Here is a 19,077-nt window from a genome sequence, read left to right as displayed (position 1 = left end):
TTTACGTCTGAAAGGTATCTCGATTGTTCCATACCTGGACGATTGGTTCATGAAAGCCCAATCAATACAACTGCTAAAACTTCATCTCAAGATTGCGATGAAGGTTTTGAAAGATCACGGTTGGATCCTGAACCTGGAAAAATCCAAGTTGACTCCGTCACTGAGTCTAGAATTCTTGGGTCTTCGGGTAGAATCACAGTCCCTCTCTCTTTTACCAATAGAGAAACAAATGAGGATTTTGAAAGCCGTATCAAAGCTGCAAAAAAACCTAAGCTCAATCAGGGATGCTATGAGGTTACTAGGCCTCCTCACTTCTGCAATCCCGGCAGTAGCCCGGGCAAAGGCGGAATCAAAACCATTACAATGGGACATTCTTTCCCAATGGACACGAAAACAGGAAGATCTAGACTCTGCCTTCAACCTATCGGAAGGGGTGAAAAGACAACTGAACTGGTGGAAAGACAGAAGCAACATCTCAAAGGGCCTATCGTTTGCACAGAAATAGTGGATTACGATAACCACAGATGCCTCCCAGACGGGTTGGGGCGCCCATCTAGGTTCTCAGTTCCATCAAGGTCTTTGGAACAGAGAAGAGGCATGCGCTTCCTCAAATTTCAGGGAATTAAAAGCGGTTTGGAAGGCACTGGTTTCCTTCAGTTCAGTCATCACCAAGCAGACAGTGAGGATTCAGTCGGACAACGCCACTACAGTGGCTTATTTGAATCACCAAGGAGGCACAAAGGTGAAAGCTCTACAAGATCTCTGCTACCGCATAATGTCTTGGGCCCAAGCGAATCTTCTCGCAATATCAGCTACCCATATCAGAGGGTCTCTAAACATTATTGCAGACGACCTCAGCAGAAGCCATTGGTCTCAGGCAGAATGGGCGCTATCAAACCAAGTTTTCTTGGAGCTGGTTTCACGCTTCGGCAGGCCAGCGATAGACTTGTTGGCCACAAGGAGAAACCGAAAAGTACAAAGATTTGCTTCTCTCCATACAGGAGATTACCCAGATGTCCTAGACGGTCTATCGATCCCTTCGAACTTCGACATGGCTTATGTTTTCCCTCCTATCGCTCTTATACCACGGATTGTTCAGAAAATAAGATGGGAGAAGGCAACAATTTTGACAGTCCTGCCCTTCTGGCTGAACAGACGTTGGTTTTCAGAAGTGGAAAACATGACCATCTCACGTTGTCCTCTCCCAGTCTCTTCTCACATATTAGAGAATGTGACTCGTAGAAACCCTGGAGATGTTTCACCTGACGGCATGGTTGCTGCAAGGATGATCCTTCAAGGTCATGGTCTTTCTGACCTTTTATGTGACGTTTTGCTGTCTTCTGTCCGCTTGTCCACTTCGAAAATCTATTTCAGGGTTTGGATAAAGTTCAGAACCTGGTGTTCACTTCGAGGTTCGGATCCTGCCAAAGCCTCTATCCCGGAAATTCTTTCTTTTTTGCAAGACGAGTTTGAAGCCGGCCTAGGGGTATCTACGCTCAAAGGACAGATTTCAGCTCTAAGTCACTTCCTGGTTCGTGACATTGCCTCAAACCTGCTTATACGAAGATTTCTTAAGTCCATAAGGCTGAAGAGGCCTTCCAAGTTAGTACCTTTCCCTACCTGGGATCTGTCTCTGGTGCTTCAAGCCCTTTGTGAACCACCGTTTGAACAATTATTGGAGGTTCCTATCAAGCTGCTTACCTTCAAGACGGCTTTCCTGGTGGCTATCACCTCTGCTAGAAGAGTAAGTGAGATCCGAGGTCTCTCTTCCTCTCCGTAATTCACCATTTTTCATCAAGACAAAGTGGTCCTGCACACCAAGCCTTCTTTTTTGCCTAAGAATATCTCAAGTGCTGCTATTAACCAACCTATTGTCCTGCCGTTTTTTTGTCAATCTCCTACATCGGATCTGGAAAGAAAGTGGCATCTCCTAGATGTTAGAAGATCCCTGAAGATCTATCTTCAGAAAACTCAGGGGTTTAGATCCTCAGATCATCTATTTGTATACTTTCAAGGCACTAACAGGGGTTGTGCTGTCTCAGGACCCTCTTTGGCCAGATGGCTGACAAATACAATCAGGTTGGCTTATCAATCCAAAGGGATTCCCCTTAGATTCCCGTAAAAAAGGCTCATTCCACTAGGGCTATGGCGACCTCCTGGGCTGAAAAAGCAGCCGCCTCACCTGAAGACATCTGCAAAGCTGCTACTTGGTCTTCCTTACATACCTTTATCAAGCATTATAGGCTGGACGTATTCTCATCATCTGAAGCTGCTTTTGGGCGTAAGATGCTACAAGCTGTGGCCTGCTGAGTTCCCACCCTTTGTTTTGTGCAGGGATCTTGCTATATCCCACTTGTAAGTACTGCCACTATACGAAGGGAAAAACAGTAATTTTACTTACCGTAAATTCCTTTTTTCTTAGTATAGTGGCAGTACTGGCTTTCCCTCCTCTTTCATATGGATTAAATTACTTTGCATTATTCAGTCTCAGTTTGGTTCTTTTGTATTACTGGTATGAGACTCTGGCTTGCAGATTATATGGAGGCAGCAGGCGGAGCACAGCAATTAAATTCTAAGAAGGGGGAGCTTCTTGTCCAGAACCATAAGGAACATCCCACTTGTAAGTACTGCCACTATACTAAGAAAAAAGACATTTACGGTAAGTAAAATTACTGTTTTTTTTTTTTATAAAAAAGGTTTTACTTTTAATCTGGTTGTTGTCAATATAAATACATCTAAAAAGTTCACTGTTTGGAAATTAATTTCATAGGCTAAATTAATATTCCAGTCATTTTTATTTGTTATTTGAAAAGTTTAAAAGTGACTTTTCCGTTCCTTTCCAGACAATAAAAATGTCGTCTATATAACGCCTGTAGAGGACCAGACTTGCCCCAAATTCTTCTTTGGAGAAAACTTCCAGTTCTTCCCAATGTGCCATAAACAAATTGGCATAGCTTGGGGCAAATCTGGTTTACAATTTACGTTTGCACTATTATACCAAAAAAGACTGTTTAAGAGACTGGCATTGTGCAATGTGAATGGACTTTCGAAAATAGCGCCTGAAGCACTTCCGGCAGACGCCGCCGTAATGACGTCACGACGTAGGATGCGTAAACATGACGTCGGACGCATGAAAGTGACGAAAGAGGAAGTCTGGAAACCGGAAGTCATTGGAAAGGGCGCCAAAATTTCTGTTTAAAAACAGAATCAGCGGAGATAGACGGACAGCACCACTTTGAAGAAGGCTTTTCTCGCCGAAACGCGTCAGTGGCAAAGCTATAAGGACTATTTTAATCTGCAATTGGTTTTTATGTTTTTGACTTAATAAATGAGTCTTTACTTTGATCCTGCATCCTGGGTTATTGGAGTAGACTGCACATAAGACAAAAAGAATTCATTCTGACCACTGCAGTAGTCCGCTTAAACCGGAATTTATCTCCGCTTAAAACCTATATTCTGAGTCAGCTTTTTGAAGTGACTTGGAACCATGTGAGTCTGACCAGTTATTTATGGTTTTAACATATGCACAAACTATATGCTTTATACTTTTTTTGGTATATGCTCCATAAACTCCAGTAAACTCCATCTGGACACATCAGCCTATATGCTGTGAAGAAAGTTATATTATTACTTATAATTTATAAAACGTTAACAAATTCTGCAATGCTGGACTAACAGACAAATATTTGCAACAAGACAAGTTGGACACACAGGAATAGAGGATTTAGAGAGCCCTGCTCAAATGGGCTTACATTCTATGTCTGGGTTAAAATCATCAGGTGCTACCCAGTTGTATACCTCATGGTCCAGAGAAATCAGCATTTTCTACTATGGGCCCTGCAGATTAAGGTGAATAATAATCGCAGTCACCTGCGTCACACTCTGAGGCACAATATGTCACCTGAGTAAGCCATCAAAATTTTATAAGCCTTATTGCCATTGAACTAACTAAACATATTTAATTTTATAAAGAAGAACTAAATGTTATAATCAATTTTTAAAATATTTTTTTCAAATTTTAAAAATATTTTTCCTTTAACCTTTAACTTTACTCTAAACTCCCCAATTGTCCACTACATCCCACCCCAGCTAACTAAATTACCAAAATAAAATTATTTTAAAAAATCCCAAGGTTCAAAAACAGAACACCATAAGAAATTGTGATGTCTACGTGATCTCTGCACATAATGATGAAATGGCAGGGACGGGGTTAATTAATTGGATGAGAGTTTTTAAACTTATGTCTCTAGTTATTGGTCGCAAAAAGGGATCGACTGATTATCGGTCCGATATTGCGCGATTAAAGATACAGATATTGCCGATAATGCAGACCAGGACCGCCGGGCCCATGACAACCGATACAGTTGTCATGGGCCCGGCGGTCCTGGAGGGCCCGCAGCACACTTACCTTCCCAGTAGCTCCCTTCAGCTCCCCTGTCTAAATCTCGTGTTGTGATTTCACAGGACATAAGAGCTGATCCCTTTAGCTATATGGGCTTCCTTGTGTGTGCACATTTATTTTATCTCCTAAACTATAATAACTGAGGAGAGGAACACCAATTCACTTATCATTTTCAACATTGGTAGACCCATTGGAAGAGAGCCCTCACTTTTTACTTTTTGTATTATGGAAGAGATATTTGCTTAAAGGGACTCTCCAGTGCCAGGAAAACAAATCCTGGCAATGCAGAATCCTGCAGTGCTCTCCTCAGCCATGCTGACGTCGGCAGGGGAGACTTAATGCGCATGCACCGTAATGGCCGTGCACGCGCATTAGTCCTCCCCATAGGAACGCATTACTTAATGCTTTCCTATGGGGATTCCAGCAAAGCTGGAGGTCCTCATGCATAGCGTGAGGACGGCCACCGTCATTTAAAACACTCTTCGTGTTTTAAGAACCCGGAAGTCCCTCTAGTGGTTGTCTGGCAGACAGCCACTAGAGGAGAACTTAACCCTGCAAGGTAATAATTACACTTGCAGGGTTAAGGGTGATTGGAGTTGGCACCCAGACCACTCCAATGGGCAGAAGTGATCTGGGTGCCTGGAGTGTCCCTTAAACATATAATGTGACAACAGATAAGAACCATTCAGCCTATCTAGTCTGCCCAATTTTCTAAATACACACTGCTGTTCTGTCATGTAAGTTTTAACATCAAATTTGTTTTTTCTTGTGCCTTTTGTTTTGCTTCTACTTTTTAAAGAGCTCATCAATGGATGTGATTGGACCACATAAAAGCAGAGAAAGCACATCGAGGAGGAGAGACCTTGTGGTGTGTAGCTAGTGGTTTTGTAAATTTGGTGCCATTAACTGGATGTTAGTCAGTGGTTGTGCTTCATTATCTGCAAAACCTTCTTTTAAAAAGTGTTTATCGCTAAACAGTGAGCTGACAACATTACAGAAATGTGAGTTCAGTTAAATGGACACTTTAGTGTTAGGAATACAAATCTGTATTCCTAACGCTATTGTATCCTCCTGTCTACTCCTTTCTTGCAACGTAATAGTTTTACAATATTCTCATCACTAAAAGTTATGATTTATGGATCGAAGTCTGGTGAAGTTTTTCTTCCTTAGCATGTTTGTCTAGCACTTTGAATGTTATTGTAATGTAATCAAAGGTATACAAAGATACAGCTATACAAAGTACACCTAGGAACATGTATTGTTTTCTTTATTTTAGTTTCATTTGGTAATGGATATTATTATCCTGTGTAATGTGAAAGGGCTGTAAGATCAAAATATAAATTGTCATGTTGTTTGCTGTTCACTGTCTCATTACTTTTTTCTTTTCTTTTTTTTTTTTTTTAAATCTATCTACCTGCCATATCAAGTCGGATCTTTTGAGAGATAAATCTTCAAAGTCCAGCAGATATGCAGCATCTGTATGTGAATACAAAACAGTATGTGCATGACCAAAAATGTTGTGTGCTGTATTCTAATCAATTGATGCCTACCTGTGGTTGATGCTAACTTGAAAGACAATAACCAGTTTTTCTAATAAGTACTGTGTGATTTATGTGACCTACATTTAAACTCATCACCTCTATTGTAAAGAGACATGAAATCATAGTACTGCACAACCCCACTTGTGCTGGTGTTTACTGAAAATTGTCACTCGACACATGTATAGTTTATTCACATCATATCAGCTTTGAATGTATGACAGTTGCATCTTTTTCCTTAATTCAGATGTTTAAGATTTTCTGTCATGTATGCCTTCTTACAAAGCTTATATTTTCATCTCCTCTCTCGCAAGCTCCCGGCCGTGAAAGCAGTGCCGCTGTTAACCCGGCAACGCTCCGCATGGCATAACTCATAAGAGTTAGAGAGAGAACCTGACGATAGCGTGTGCTGCGTCCCAGCTGCCCCCTCTTCAATGTAAAACTCCCTTGCAGCCTAAACAGACATACGCACTGCATCTACTACACAGACACACACATACACATACACATACATTTTCTGGAAAACATAAAAATCTGTCTGGCATGTATATTTTGTGCATTTAACACTCAATAAAATAAAGATTTACATTATAAAAAAAACAAAAAACATTAGATTATAAACCTGTTTAGTCAATTGGCAGGTTTGTGCAGATATTGTTTCTTTTTTTCCCAAACTGCAAATCAACAGAATATCGGTACCAGTTATTGGTTTTCGCCCAGAAAAGTCACCGATAATCGGTATCTGATCTAGAAAATGATACTGGTCGATCCCTACTGAAAAGTGTTTTACTTACTGCAGTAAGCAGATTGTCCAGTCTGAATGGTTTAAATGTTACGACACTAAGATGCTTCTTTTTGTTCAGATCCTGCTTACGGTTCATGATCGGTGGCATTTCTTCCTGGGCCACATAATAACAACTGAGTGTTGTTTGAATTTAGTGATATCCTCCTGATACCTAACCCATTAACTTCTGTCCCCTGTACTGGACATTTTGTTCATATAATCGCATTTTATTCTTTTGAGCTACTCTATCAATCCCTGCTGTATTGTAAAGAGTATAGTCCAAAGGCAGCTTAATCACAAAAAGTGGAGTCTCTCTTGTCGGTTAAGGGGTAGGATAAAACTGGAAAAGAAAGTGTAGCGCCTGAAATGTATGTAAGGAAAAACAAAAAACTGATGGGGTAAAGTAAAAAACTTTTTCATGGAGTAAGAAATATCAAGAATCGTGCACTTACACTTTGAGGGAGCTTGAATATAACTCTGACTTGAACGCCTTTGCGAAATGATCCCCACCTATGGATATATTGTGCATAGGCTCTTTAAGTTGTCCTTATGGCTATAGGTATCCTCCTAAAAATATAAAATACAAAATAAAAATATATAGTGTAGTATGTTGAGCTAATAAGCAAGGGTAGGTAGATAGGCATACACCTCCATATTATGGAGCCTAAATATTGGCTCCAAAAATAACGTGTGAAGTGGTATGATCTCACTCTAGGATATAGGTGATGTGGATTTTCCAATGTGAATATATAAAAGAGAAATACAAAAAACACAATAGTGCGGACCATAAAAGTAGTGTAAAGCATTTCCCCCCTCCAAGGATATATAACTCACGATTCAGCAGCAGCAGCAGCAGCAGATCAGGTCCATTAAAAAAAAGTATTGGGGAAAAAAGTGCCACTCTAAGCAATGGAGTTTTAATCACTGGAAACATAATTTCTTGAAGGACATATATCATCATTGGCTCAACTAACAAACTATTGGTAGCACATAGGCTTTTTATAGCTTTTACAAAATAGGCTTTAGTGATAAAATACATAATGGTGAAGCGTGTAAAAAAATAAGGTTATTGGGGAGTTATTGAGACATAAATAACCACTAGAAAGAAGGTAGAGCGGTTTCTGAGTGTCTGCAAAGCGCCAAGGAATCTTTATGTTCCCATAATATACACTTCATTATTATGTCCTGGTTTGCCCATGATGAAGTTATGCTTTTGGGCAGCAGTTGCAATCCTTTCTTTGTTAGTGCTATAACAGAAGAAGAGCTAGGTAAAAAGAGAATTACATATTGCATATCCATAAAAGGAGAGGGTCTGAATTAATTCCCACTATCTCCCACTAATCTTGTTCAGAGTGTATCCCTCAATATTGCCCATAGATTAGGAATCAATCCTGTGACATGTACTTCGATTTTAACTTTCTAATTATCACATGTTCTGTTGGCGTAGAAAATAAATTTACACATTTAATTTAATTTTGACTCAAATATATCAATTCTGTTTTTGCTCTAAGAATAGCTTGCATTATGCTACTAGTTTTTTTTATTTTTGTTTGTTATCCAATCTGTGCTGTTTTAATATACAACACAAATTAGAAGCAACCAATGCATGTAAGCATCCCTATACAGCTAAATAAGCAGATACAAATGCTTCCTTATAAGAGTGTTTTAAGGGATAAGTGATGTCACTTTCTGTTTGAAGTATAATAGCAGTCTTTTACTGACTCATCATGTGCAGCCTTTTGCCAGTGCTTACTCATATCCATTTGTTTCTGGTTGATGATGGATAACAGGGTGTGTCCTGTTTTGGGTTTCCTGTTCTGTAGCTAAATTCTTAGCCAACTTCAGAGCTAATATACTGTGAATTTCACTTTATTCTGCTGATTGAGGTGTTGAATTTTAATGTGTATATCTCCCCACCCCTAAACAGTTAAAGGGTTACACTAACCAAAAAACTATGTTTTCATAAAATTTTGCTTTTGGTTTTATAGTAAGCCTTTCTGAGGTGGAACCCTCCTCAAATCAATTATAAATAAGTACAATAAGCGCAAAAACTTACCTCCATTCCAACTCTGAATCAAAGTTTTTTTTTTTTTTTACTGCAGCACGATCATTATTTCTTGCTTGATGACACTTCCCCTTGAAAGAGTGGTGTGTCGCCATCTGATGCCAGAATTGACATTAGCCAGTCCAGAATGTTTTTAACTGTTAATGCTGCCATAGAGTTAGTTCTCTGAAAGCTAAGGGATTATCTCTGTATGTGCAGTGTTTCAAAGTCGAATGCTGTACATATTCTAAACACCATGACTACTTAAAATCACTGAAGCGAGCATGGTTCTTGGCATTAACCTTTACGTTAAAATTCCCTAAGGTGAACTATAGGTACATAAACATTAGATCTATAACTGCAACACATTCAAATATAAATAAAACTAGTTATTAGGTACATTTCTCAAGATCTTTCATGCTTTGTTATATTTTGATTGATTTTTTATTTTATATACCATCTGTAATTTTGTATGGTTTTTTTTTTTTATTTTTTTATTTATTGTTTCTGCCTTAATTGGATGCCAGTATGATTCACGAATGGATAGCTCCAGAAGAAGTATTCTATCCGTATGTAAAAAATGATAGCGCATGTGTAAATATGTAGGACAACTGCTTCCATAACTCACTAACTTGTGTTCTGTACACTATTAGATCTGTGTATATCTAGCTACTTGCTCTCAGTTTGTAACAGTTGTAGTTCTGGAGAAGGTTGCCAGCAGATAGGAGAGACTGAGAAAGCAGAAAGTGCTTTAGCTTGCCAAGGTGTTTTAAGTTTAGTTTTTTGTTTTCCATTTTACAAAAAGTGCAGATTTCAATAAAAGTGGAAAAAATGGGGGGTGCTTAAAAAGGCTGCAGACAACAGATCTCCAGCTTTTGCAAGATGTATTTAGATATACCTCCAATGAAAAATTGCATAATTAAACGCACGTGTTTTCATTGAGAGTACATTAACTAGATTGTGATTTATTTATTTTTTATTTGGGCAGTGGAGTGTCTCTTTTAATATATTGTGCAACATATAAAATTAAGTAAACCTGTTGAGCCACAGAACATTTAACGACATGTACCGTATATACTCGAGTATAAGCCGAGTTTTTCAGCACATTTTTTGTGCTGAAAAACCCCAACTCGGCTTATACTCGAGTCATAGTCTGTATTATGGCAATTTGCATTGCCATAATACAGACTGGGGGAGAGGGGGGCTGGCAGAGCTGTAACTTACCTGTCCTGCAGCTCCTGTCAGCTCTCTCCTCCTCCGCGCCGTCCGTTCAGCACCTCGGTCAGCTCCCAGTGTAAGTCTCGCGAGAGCCGCGGCTCTCGCGAGACTTACACTGGGAGCTGACAGAGGGAGCTGCACAGACCGCGCGGAGGAGGAGAGAGCTGACAGGAGCTGCAGGACAGGTAAGTTACAGCTCTGTCAGCCCCCCTCTCCCCCCACTGAACTACCAATGCTGGACCACCAGGGAAGGAGCCCCCCTCCCTGCCATGTATCAAGCAGGGAGGGGGGACGAAAAAATTATATAGTAATAATAAAAAAATATATAATAATTAAATTAAATAATAAATAATAATAAAAAAAATAATAATTAAATAAAATAATAATAATAATAATTAAATTCAGATGTAATCAGATATAATAAGGGGGATCTTTAAGTCTATACACTGTAGTTCCTGTGATTGTTACTTTCACATGTGAATTTTGCATTTGCTAGAGCTGTACTGAAATGAAAACAACAATTTTAAAGAACTCTGACATCAGCATTGGATGCTTTTACCCAATGACAATGCCAGAAGACTTTTAATTTATATAAATTCTCAAAAAATAAAAAACAATTGCCCACCCCCCACCAGGGCTCTGCAACACACACACACTGCACTCATACACACACACACACACTGCACTCATACACACACGCTGCACTCATACACACACGCTGCACTCATACACACACGCTGCACTCATACACACACGCTGCACTCATACACACACGCTGCACTCATACACACACGCTGCACTCATACACACACGCTGCACTCATACACACACGCTGCACTCATACACACACGCTGCATTCATTATACACACACTGTAAATAAATATTCAATTAATATATTTTTTTTAGGATCTAATTTTATTTAGAAATTTACCAGTAGCTGCTGCATTTCCCACCCTAGTCTTATACTCGAGTCAATAAGTTTTCCCATTTTTTCGGGTCGGCTTATACTCGAGTATATACGGTATTTGCTGAAATCACAAAGTAAGGATTCCTCATCAGTTTTGGTATCCTTTAAAATGTTTATATAGTTTGACCATATTTTCGGTGACCCTTTACTGTAGTAATTATAAATAGCTCTTTGTTAAGACTCAGGATCTAGGCGTGTTTTGGTGCTGTCTGTTTAAAGAAGCACTCAAAGAACCATAACCGCTACAATGTCTAACTAATTTAAGTAGTCAAACTGTTTAAAAAACAAAACGCTCAGCTGTCAGCCTACATATATGTATATTTCTTATGAACCCCGAATCATGAAACAAACAAAATGGCTAGTCCGTTGCCTGCAACGTTTGTTTCTTGATCCGGCCACAAGGCAATTTGTAGTTGCGGAATTAAGATAAATTCCAATTGCCTAAAATATGGATAAATGTTGTCTACAGTAAGTCGCTCTCTCATGCTGCAACTCAGCAAATCACATAACGATCCATGCTGGCGCAACCCAGCGCTTACCACTGTTGACAGGTAGGGGTGCAGGGAGACCATATTAGGGTCTTTATTTAGACCCTGGGGGTTTCTGTCTGCCTGGGGCAAAGCTTAGAATCAACAGGGCAGAATGTGATTGCCACAGTCACCGCTGTTTAAATGGATTAAAAGGGCTGTATGGATTTCTTAGCATGGCGCTAAAGCCCACTATTTTTGGGAAGTTATGGAACACCCTTCATTGTTGAAGGCATTAAAATTAAATTAAAGCATGAATCAAAACTTAAGTACGGTAATACATTGATGTGCTATTAATATGTTTCTGCATGCTCCCTTAACATAAGAGCTCTTATGCAGTTTATGCAAAAACCTTTTATATTTATTGGCCAATTTTACTGTCTTTCCTCGGTAGTGGTTTTATGAAGCTCTGCATGCAACCTCATTTTGTAACTCGTGTTCCAAGCACTGTAAATAAATGTCATTCTCTTTTTGCTTATTGTTTAGTCCAACCATGAGATGCAAATGTTTACTGGGCTAGCTGCAATGCTGCCATGCTGGAAACCAGTTAGTTAATTTACGAATATTCTATGGAGGCATTTTGCTTACCCAATTTTTCTTTTTGTATGTTGAGTATTGCTTGTTGCATTCATATTTTTCAAATATTGCACTGGTCTGCTGAAATTACTCCATTTTATATTTTTCAGAACCATGCCTACAGTAGCTCTTATTCTTCAAAAGATAAGCCATCCAATTTACATAAAGATTTGCTGGTTAGTGTCCATTTCTGTATTCACCACCTATTTAACAAGGAAAAGATCCCCACCTGGTACATTTCTGATTGTAAAGTAGTGTATGTCATCTTTATTCTTATACAGGCAGGCTAAGCACCATAACCAGTGGCACCTTCCATCTGGCAACCTCTTCAAATATAGGTGCAGGTGTCCTTCCACCATAGGTTTCCATATTTTGTCCCTATTTGGATGGAATTAATTGGCTGTGAGTTCTCAATCAATACATTTTTATTGATTCTCAAAGCTGGTGAAATTGAGGACACTAATGCAGAGGTAGAGACTTCCTATTTACCAATATGTGAAGAGAGGGCCAACAAGTGGTGTTCCTTTTACCTATTGAACCATTCTAAAAGGGGTTGCTTACCGTGGAATGGTGCCAGGTGACTCCTGGCACCTTAACCACTATGGCCTTCTGCTTTAGTGGTTATGGTACTTCTGCTTTTAGGGTTGTTAACTGATCAACCTAATTAGTGTGCTCTGGCTACAGTGGTTTTAAATAAACCTCATGACATTTGCATTGAATTACCTCAAAATAACTTTGAAATTGGGTTACAAACGATTTAGGGGTTGCCATGTTTATAAGTACATATCTTTGACAAAGCTCTGGAGGGTGTTACCTAAATGAATTTTACTGGTAGAGAATCGTACAAATGGACTGTATTAATTTTGTAATGTGTTGACTTGGCAGAAACATAAAACTATAAAAAGGTTTTCAAGAATGCTGTCTGATGTTTATGTACAAAAAACTGTAGGAAGGGGGGAACAACTTTAGGATATGCTGCACAGGGAACGATTTCCATTTAGGCAGTGTAGGCACCTACCTACATGCGCATATCCTGTATAGGACATATATTTGTGCATTTATAATGTGCCGTTTGGAAGAGATATCATATTTTTCAGAATATAAGACTCCCCTAAATATTTCTAACTCAATTTAGGGGAAACAAAATAAAGCAACCTGTACCATCATTGCAGTAAACTTCAGCTTATGTGTATAGTTAATGCAGCGTGTGTGTATATAGTTAGTGAATGTAATGCGTTTGTACGAGTTGCTGTGTGTGTGTGTGTGTATGGCTCACTGTCTGCACTTCTGCTGGATGCAGACTGTTCTCATGAGCTCTGGCATTGTGCAACACAGGAGCATTGCAATGGGAACCTACAGCAACACTGAGAAAGGAAGGACCTGGTGTAGGGAGAGAGTTTCACAGGCTTTCCTTCCAGGACCAGAAGTCTGTAGGTGAGGAAGATTATTGATGAAAAAAATATTATATTAAAAAAGCAGGGTAAGCAGGGAGGACCATACTGTGCCTACATGCACCTGACATGTAAAGCTGGCCATGATTACACAGTGAACTTTTTACTGCCCCTAAGTGGTTTTGGTACAGCAGAATTGTACTAAGCTTCCCCTCAAACCCAGGTTTTGAAAATGTTATATAAAATTTACTTAAAGGACCACTTAAGGCACCCAAATCACTTAATATCAAAGTAGTGGTCTGGGTGGAGAGGCTCTTTAGTTATCTCTGCAATCTAAAAACATTGCTTTTTAGTAGATACAGCATTGTTATGTGTGCAGGCTCAGCACACCTGTAGTGGTTGTCTTACTGACTGTCACTAGAGGTGCTTCCCCTGTGAGATCCAAGTCAGACTCTGTTCTCAATCAAATTCTGGTCCTAGAGCACATTTCAGTTGAGTAGTGCAGCGACTTGCTGTACATGGTAACTAGCCCCCTATGCTTTCCTGTGGGGAAGCATTGGATCACCTCGGATCATCAATATTTATGATCTCTGCCAGGGAGGCAGGACCGACAGCGTGGAGACTGGCTTGGCGAGTTCTTCAGGGTGAGTTACTGTCCTTTTTTTTTTTTTTATTGAAAACGGGAGGGAAGGGGGATGGAAGCCTGTAGTGTTCCTTTAACAATCGTATTAAATGCTGCCTGTTTTAATGACACTGGTATTACCTGCCGATGTTATTTTTGCTGTCTCATGTTGCCAGTATTTCATGAGCTTTGCACTTTTTGATACCACATGACTGAGTAGTTTATTTCTGTAATATAGGATAGAAAAGTAAAAAAAGTTACTTTTTGTGAGTAGGAGTGAATATTTAAAAATAGCATGGTGTGTTGTGGAGAAACTATATAAAATGCTTTATAGTCCTAAAATAGTTTTTCTTATTCTGGCTAGTTGATATATTTCAGGTATTTGTATTGGACATCATTCCGTGTAAGTTTGCAGACATTATAGTTTCAGTGTTTGATGCAAATTCATATCAGTTTTTAGTTTATATATGTATCGTCATCCTAACATTGCCCAATTTTACTTCTTGCAGAGTGGACTTTACCATGATCAGAGAAATTATAGCAGTCTTAAATATAGCAAACCCATCTCTACCTACTATACTCGGGTCTGTTTTCATGTTTGCTTGCATTGATTTCCAAAATTGTGTTTGAAGCATGCATATTTTAACATCTGATGTGCTGGAGACCGCAAAGTTGTAAGCCTGCCAAATTAAGATGTTAAAAGTTAACATATACACAGTGTTTTGCCTTACCATATTAGGCCTGCAGATGGTAAAATAGGAGGGAACTTCTTCAGCCAGATGATTCTAAACCGGAAATACTGTGATTACTTCTCCCTGATTCATAGCCTGACCTTGCACAACTTGTTTATAGAATTTTGTTTTTTTAGATTAGCAAAGTAAAAACAAACACCTTGTACCTAAATTGCTTTCTGTTTGTGTATTTATCCGTATTAGTGCTAGTTGTGTTTGGAAATGCTGTTCAGACCTCACTGTCTCTCCATTTTTTTTATGTATATATCATCTTTTCTATAGCTTTATTATGCTTAGCAATATATTCTTTATAGTTAAACTTGAATGTCTGCAGCAGTAATCAAGGCAAAGCATGATTAATTCCTTCTATCACTGAAGAACAAGATATGGAAATTACAAACATATCTAATATCACCTAATTCTTGCGCAATAAAATGTAATGAGACTAGCTTATGTACGATCATTATTTTTTTTCTTCATGGTGTTTTGTGTGTGTGTGTGTGTGTGTGTATGTGTTTGTTTGTTTTTTAAATTATTTATTTTTATATTTAATTTTTCTTATTCTCTTTCCATAGTCGTCTTCCCTTTACAGTGAACCTCTGGCTGTCACAAGAAGTTACAGGGTTAGTAATGATAGGGAGACTTATTTATTGGGTATGTCTGAAAGGTATTTTAGGATTTGGAGCCTATTTATTTTTTAGAACACCAGACACCTTTTCTATGTAATTTATAGCTGCAGATTAGACATGTTTTGTATTGAAACTCTCTGATTGTTACATGGCTAGAGATTGTGGACTGTATAGTATTGCTTTAACAATTCAAGTGTCTATCCGTATATAATTCCTTTAATACATAATTTATTATTATAATGGTAAAAGCAGGCAAGTCAGGTTGAGCAGCAGTTGGCACAAGAGTTGAAGCTGACCTAACATGGCTGCTCAGCCAGATTAAAAAAAGTAAAAAAAAATAATAATAAAAAAATACTTTAAATGCCCAATTGCCCTGCAGGTACACTAAACAATTGAGAGTTGGAAAACTCATCTAGTATTCATTCCTATTACACTGTGTAACACTAACAAGTGTATAAAGGCTGCAGGGGGCTTTTACATCAATATGTTTTCCACATAGTACTTATCACACCCTACACAAATAATGGAACACAAATTTGAGATATAATAGTGTAAGCTTCACTTTATTTGTAAATTAAATTGCATTTTGCTGCCTCATCAATTGCAATATGCAAAACTCAATTTTTTTTTTTATTGACAGACATCTCCTAGTTTAAATAATTGCTTGATCCGAAGTTCCAGCTCGGTTAGTACTGCTAATCTGCTTGGATTGTTATATGAGTTAACCCCTTAAGGACCAAACTTCTGGAATAAAAGGGAATCATGACGTGTCAGACACGTCATGTGTCCTTAAGGGGTTAAAGGCACATTTTGTGATTGCTGAATTACACTAAAAGTATTGTAAACCTTAAAGCTTTAGTAATGTTTTCAAATATATTGTTAATAAATTCAGTACATTAACGCTAGACCAGGTCTGTCTCAACATTCTTACATTTTAGCTAAACATTTAGTTTGTGCTGAATTGAAAGCCAAATTACTTAGTGTACCTGTCATGTTAAACACAATGTTAGCTCGTATTAAAATTAAGTGTTAAGATTCATTTAAACAGCGTGCTAGCAAAAATGCAAGCAAATATATAGTTTTTAACTTAATTCTGTACAAAACGCTGCTAACACCTATTATTGATATAGACACCTCTATACTGGAGACACCAAGGTCTAGACTAAAACTGAGTGACAAGGATAACCAGGAGAATTCTCCTACGCTGAATTATCTTGGTCTCTATTGGAGAGCTATAGCATATAATACACTCTGACCTCAATGTGCTGCAGTTAAGGCATCCTTAGCGAGGCTTGTCATGCTAGTGAAAGTGTCCCCAACAGAGCCAATCACATCAGAGAGGGGTTGACGGCAAGGCAGGACCAGAGGATTGGTGTTACAATACTATAATAACGCCCATGGATGTCCAAGAAGAGGAGCTTTTGAACTGCACTTAGAATGTAAATAAAACTGTAGCAGCTCTCAGAGCTACTAAATATTGAATTTGTCTTTTAAATAAATTATATAGTTAATGCCTTTGGAGCTGTTCTATTTAAAGTAAAACCTGGCATGACCATAGGTAAAAAGAGAATAGAGAGAGAGAGAGATTCACCCTCAACTCCTATTTTGTCCAAAATGATGTAAATCTTTTCAACTGACTATATAGCAAATACAGAACAACTTTAAGAAATAACAACTTTAAGAAATATATAAACAACTTTAAGAAAATATGTTTCTCACCAGATTTTTCAAACCACTCAAGATTGAACTGCAAATTTGACTAAGGACTATTAATTGTAATATATTTCTTATGAAATCTCTTTTCAGTTGTTAGATGCATCTTAGGCCCCATTTGTTTTTCAGAATCACTTAATGGGTCATTTATGAATTGAAAGGGAAGAACTATATACTTAAAGGGATACTTCAACCCTTTTTAAAATACATTTATTTTTTTTATTTGCAATGCCTTATTGGGCATTAGCAATTAGGTACTCCATGCTCCCTCACAGAGGCCTATAACCTGGAATTTAGCGCCCCTGCTTGTTTCCACACCATGTCTGACATCACGGCCTCTCTTGCAAGGTACAATCCCCTATGCAAAATTACAAAAATCTCTTCAATGTTTTAAGCAGAAACGCTGCACATTCAGATTCTGCCCATGAAGTGGTCATGGTGGCCAAAGTACACGTTTAATTAAATCTCACTTCAAAATAAATCTCACGACAAATACAGCTTTAATAGTTTTTATTTATTATTTTAATGTTTTTTTTTTTTTTAAAGAGAATTACATATTTTAAAGAGTAGGGAAAAAAATAATAAAACTAGATAGATCCATCCGAAAAACTCATATTTGCCATTAATTCTAAATCTTCACCATTAGAATGAGATTATCATAATATTCTCAGAAGAAAAATAAGAATGAAAAATATAACAAAATTTCAAAAGCGGCAAGCAGAGGCGTAACTAGAAACATCAGGACAGAGGTAGACGATAGGTAGATCCTCTGCTGTTGTACAAAAAACATGATGCTTTGACAGCTGTGGATCTACTATTTACCAATCCTTGCAGGATACTATCTATATGCAGTATCTGTGAATGTAGGTGTATGGAGTATATTTGTGTGCATGTTTGTTTATTTGTATATAATGCTGATGTTTGAATGCAGGGGATCTGTTTGTGTGTAGTGTTGATATTTAAATCAGGGGTGTGTAGTGTTTGTGTTTCAATGCAAAATAGTGTTAGTATATGAATGCCATGGTGTGCTTGTCTGTAATGTTGTCACGTGAATACATAGGTGTTTTGAGTGTAGTGTTAGCGTTTGAGTGCAGTACGGTTTTTGTTTTCAGTGTGTTTGAATGCAGGAATAAGTTGTGTGTAATATTGGTGACTGCATACAATTCAGAAATACATATGAACTGCCACACACATACATGGGCCCATTGCCATACACAGAAACACACATACGCTGCCACATAAATGCCCATAGGCATATATACACACACGGATATACTTCAAGAGATATATACACACAGTAACACTGACACATACTGACGTACATTCAAAGATTCGCACACACAGATCCATATGCACCGATACATACAGTGTCACACACAAACACTAACACACATGTAGATACATACATACATACATACACACACACACACACACACACACACACACAGACAAACATGCAAATGCATACATTAACACACACACACACTTACGAACATGCGATCTGGGCTGGCCCGTCCATAGACTCCAGTGGGGCATGGTCCAATGCTGCTTATCACACTCCCCCCATGGAGACCGCTAAAGGGAAGCATGTGCCCTCTAAATTATTTCCTACCTCCACTTCCCGTGTGTACCCACGCCCATTTAATAATTAACCCGCAGCCTGTGTTCCACTTAGATTGAGGGGGCACTCTCAGTAGCTTTTCTGGCTGTCTAGAGCGCCCCCACTTAAACACAGGCCGGCGGGGATGGAGTACGAGGCAAAGCAGTAACTACACTGCTCATCTCTTACCCGGCAAGATGTGCACAGCCGGCTCCTGAAAAGCAAGATACCGCGAGGGCAAAGCATCCATGAGCTGCCGCCACCTGCTATGTGCCTGGGAAAGGTACTTTAATGGGCTGCTTGGCATTCCTCTAACCCCCATCTGTGTATGTAA

At 38.6% G+C, this 19,077-nt stretch overlaps 1 protein-coding gene across 10 annotated transcripts in view; it reads left to right on the top strand.

Moving 5' to 3' along the window:
* LRRFIP2 (LRR binding FLII interacting protein 2) overlaps positions 1-19,077 on the top strand; it is a 191,614-nt gene that overhangs the window by 97,966 nt on the left and 74,571 nt on the right. For 4 of the 10 annotated variants that reach the window (XM_063452047.1, XM_063452048.1, XM_063452050.1 and 1 more), the window contains exons 7-13: positions 5,202-5,270; positions 5,830-5,898; positions 9,296-9,337; positions 12,168-12,233; positions 14,580-14,654; positions 15,377-15,424; positions 16,071-16,115. The exons of 4 other annotated variants lie outside the window; for them this stretch is intronic. In XM_063452047.1, coding sequence (XP_063308117.1) covers positions 5,202-5,270; positions 5,830-5,898; positions 9,296-9,337; positions 12,168-12,233; positions 14,580-14,654; positions 15,377-15,424; positions 16,071-16,115 — 414 coding nt within the window. The remainder of the gene's footprint in view (positions 1-5,201; positions 5,271-5,829; positions 5,899-9,295; positions 9,338-12,167; positions 12,234-14,579; positions 14,655-15,376; positions 15,425-16,070; positions 16,116-19,077) is intronic. 2 more of the 10 variants (XM_063452046.1, XM_063452049.1) reach the window with 2 other exon arrangements.

The sequence above is a fragment of the Pelobates fuscus genome, chromosome 4 (genome assembly GCF_036172605.1).
Source record: "Pelobates fuscus isolate aPelFus1 chromosome 4, aPelFus1.pri, whole genome shotgun sequence".
NCBI lineage: Eukaryota > Metazoa > Chordata > Amphibia > Anura > Pelobatidae > Pelobates > Pelobates fuscus.
This window is presented reverse-complemented; position numbering and strand designations above follow the sequence as displayed.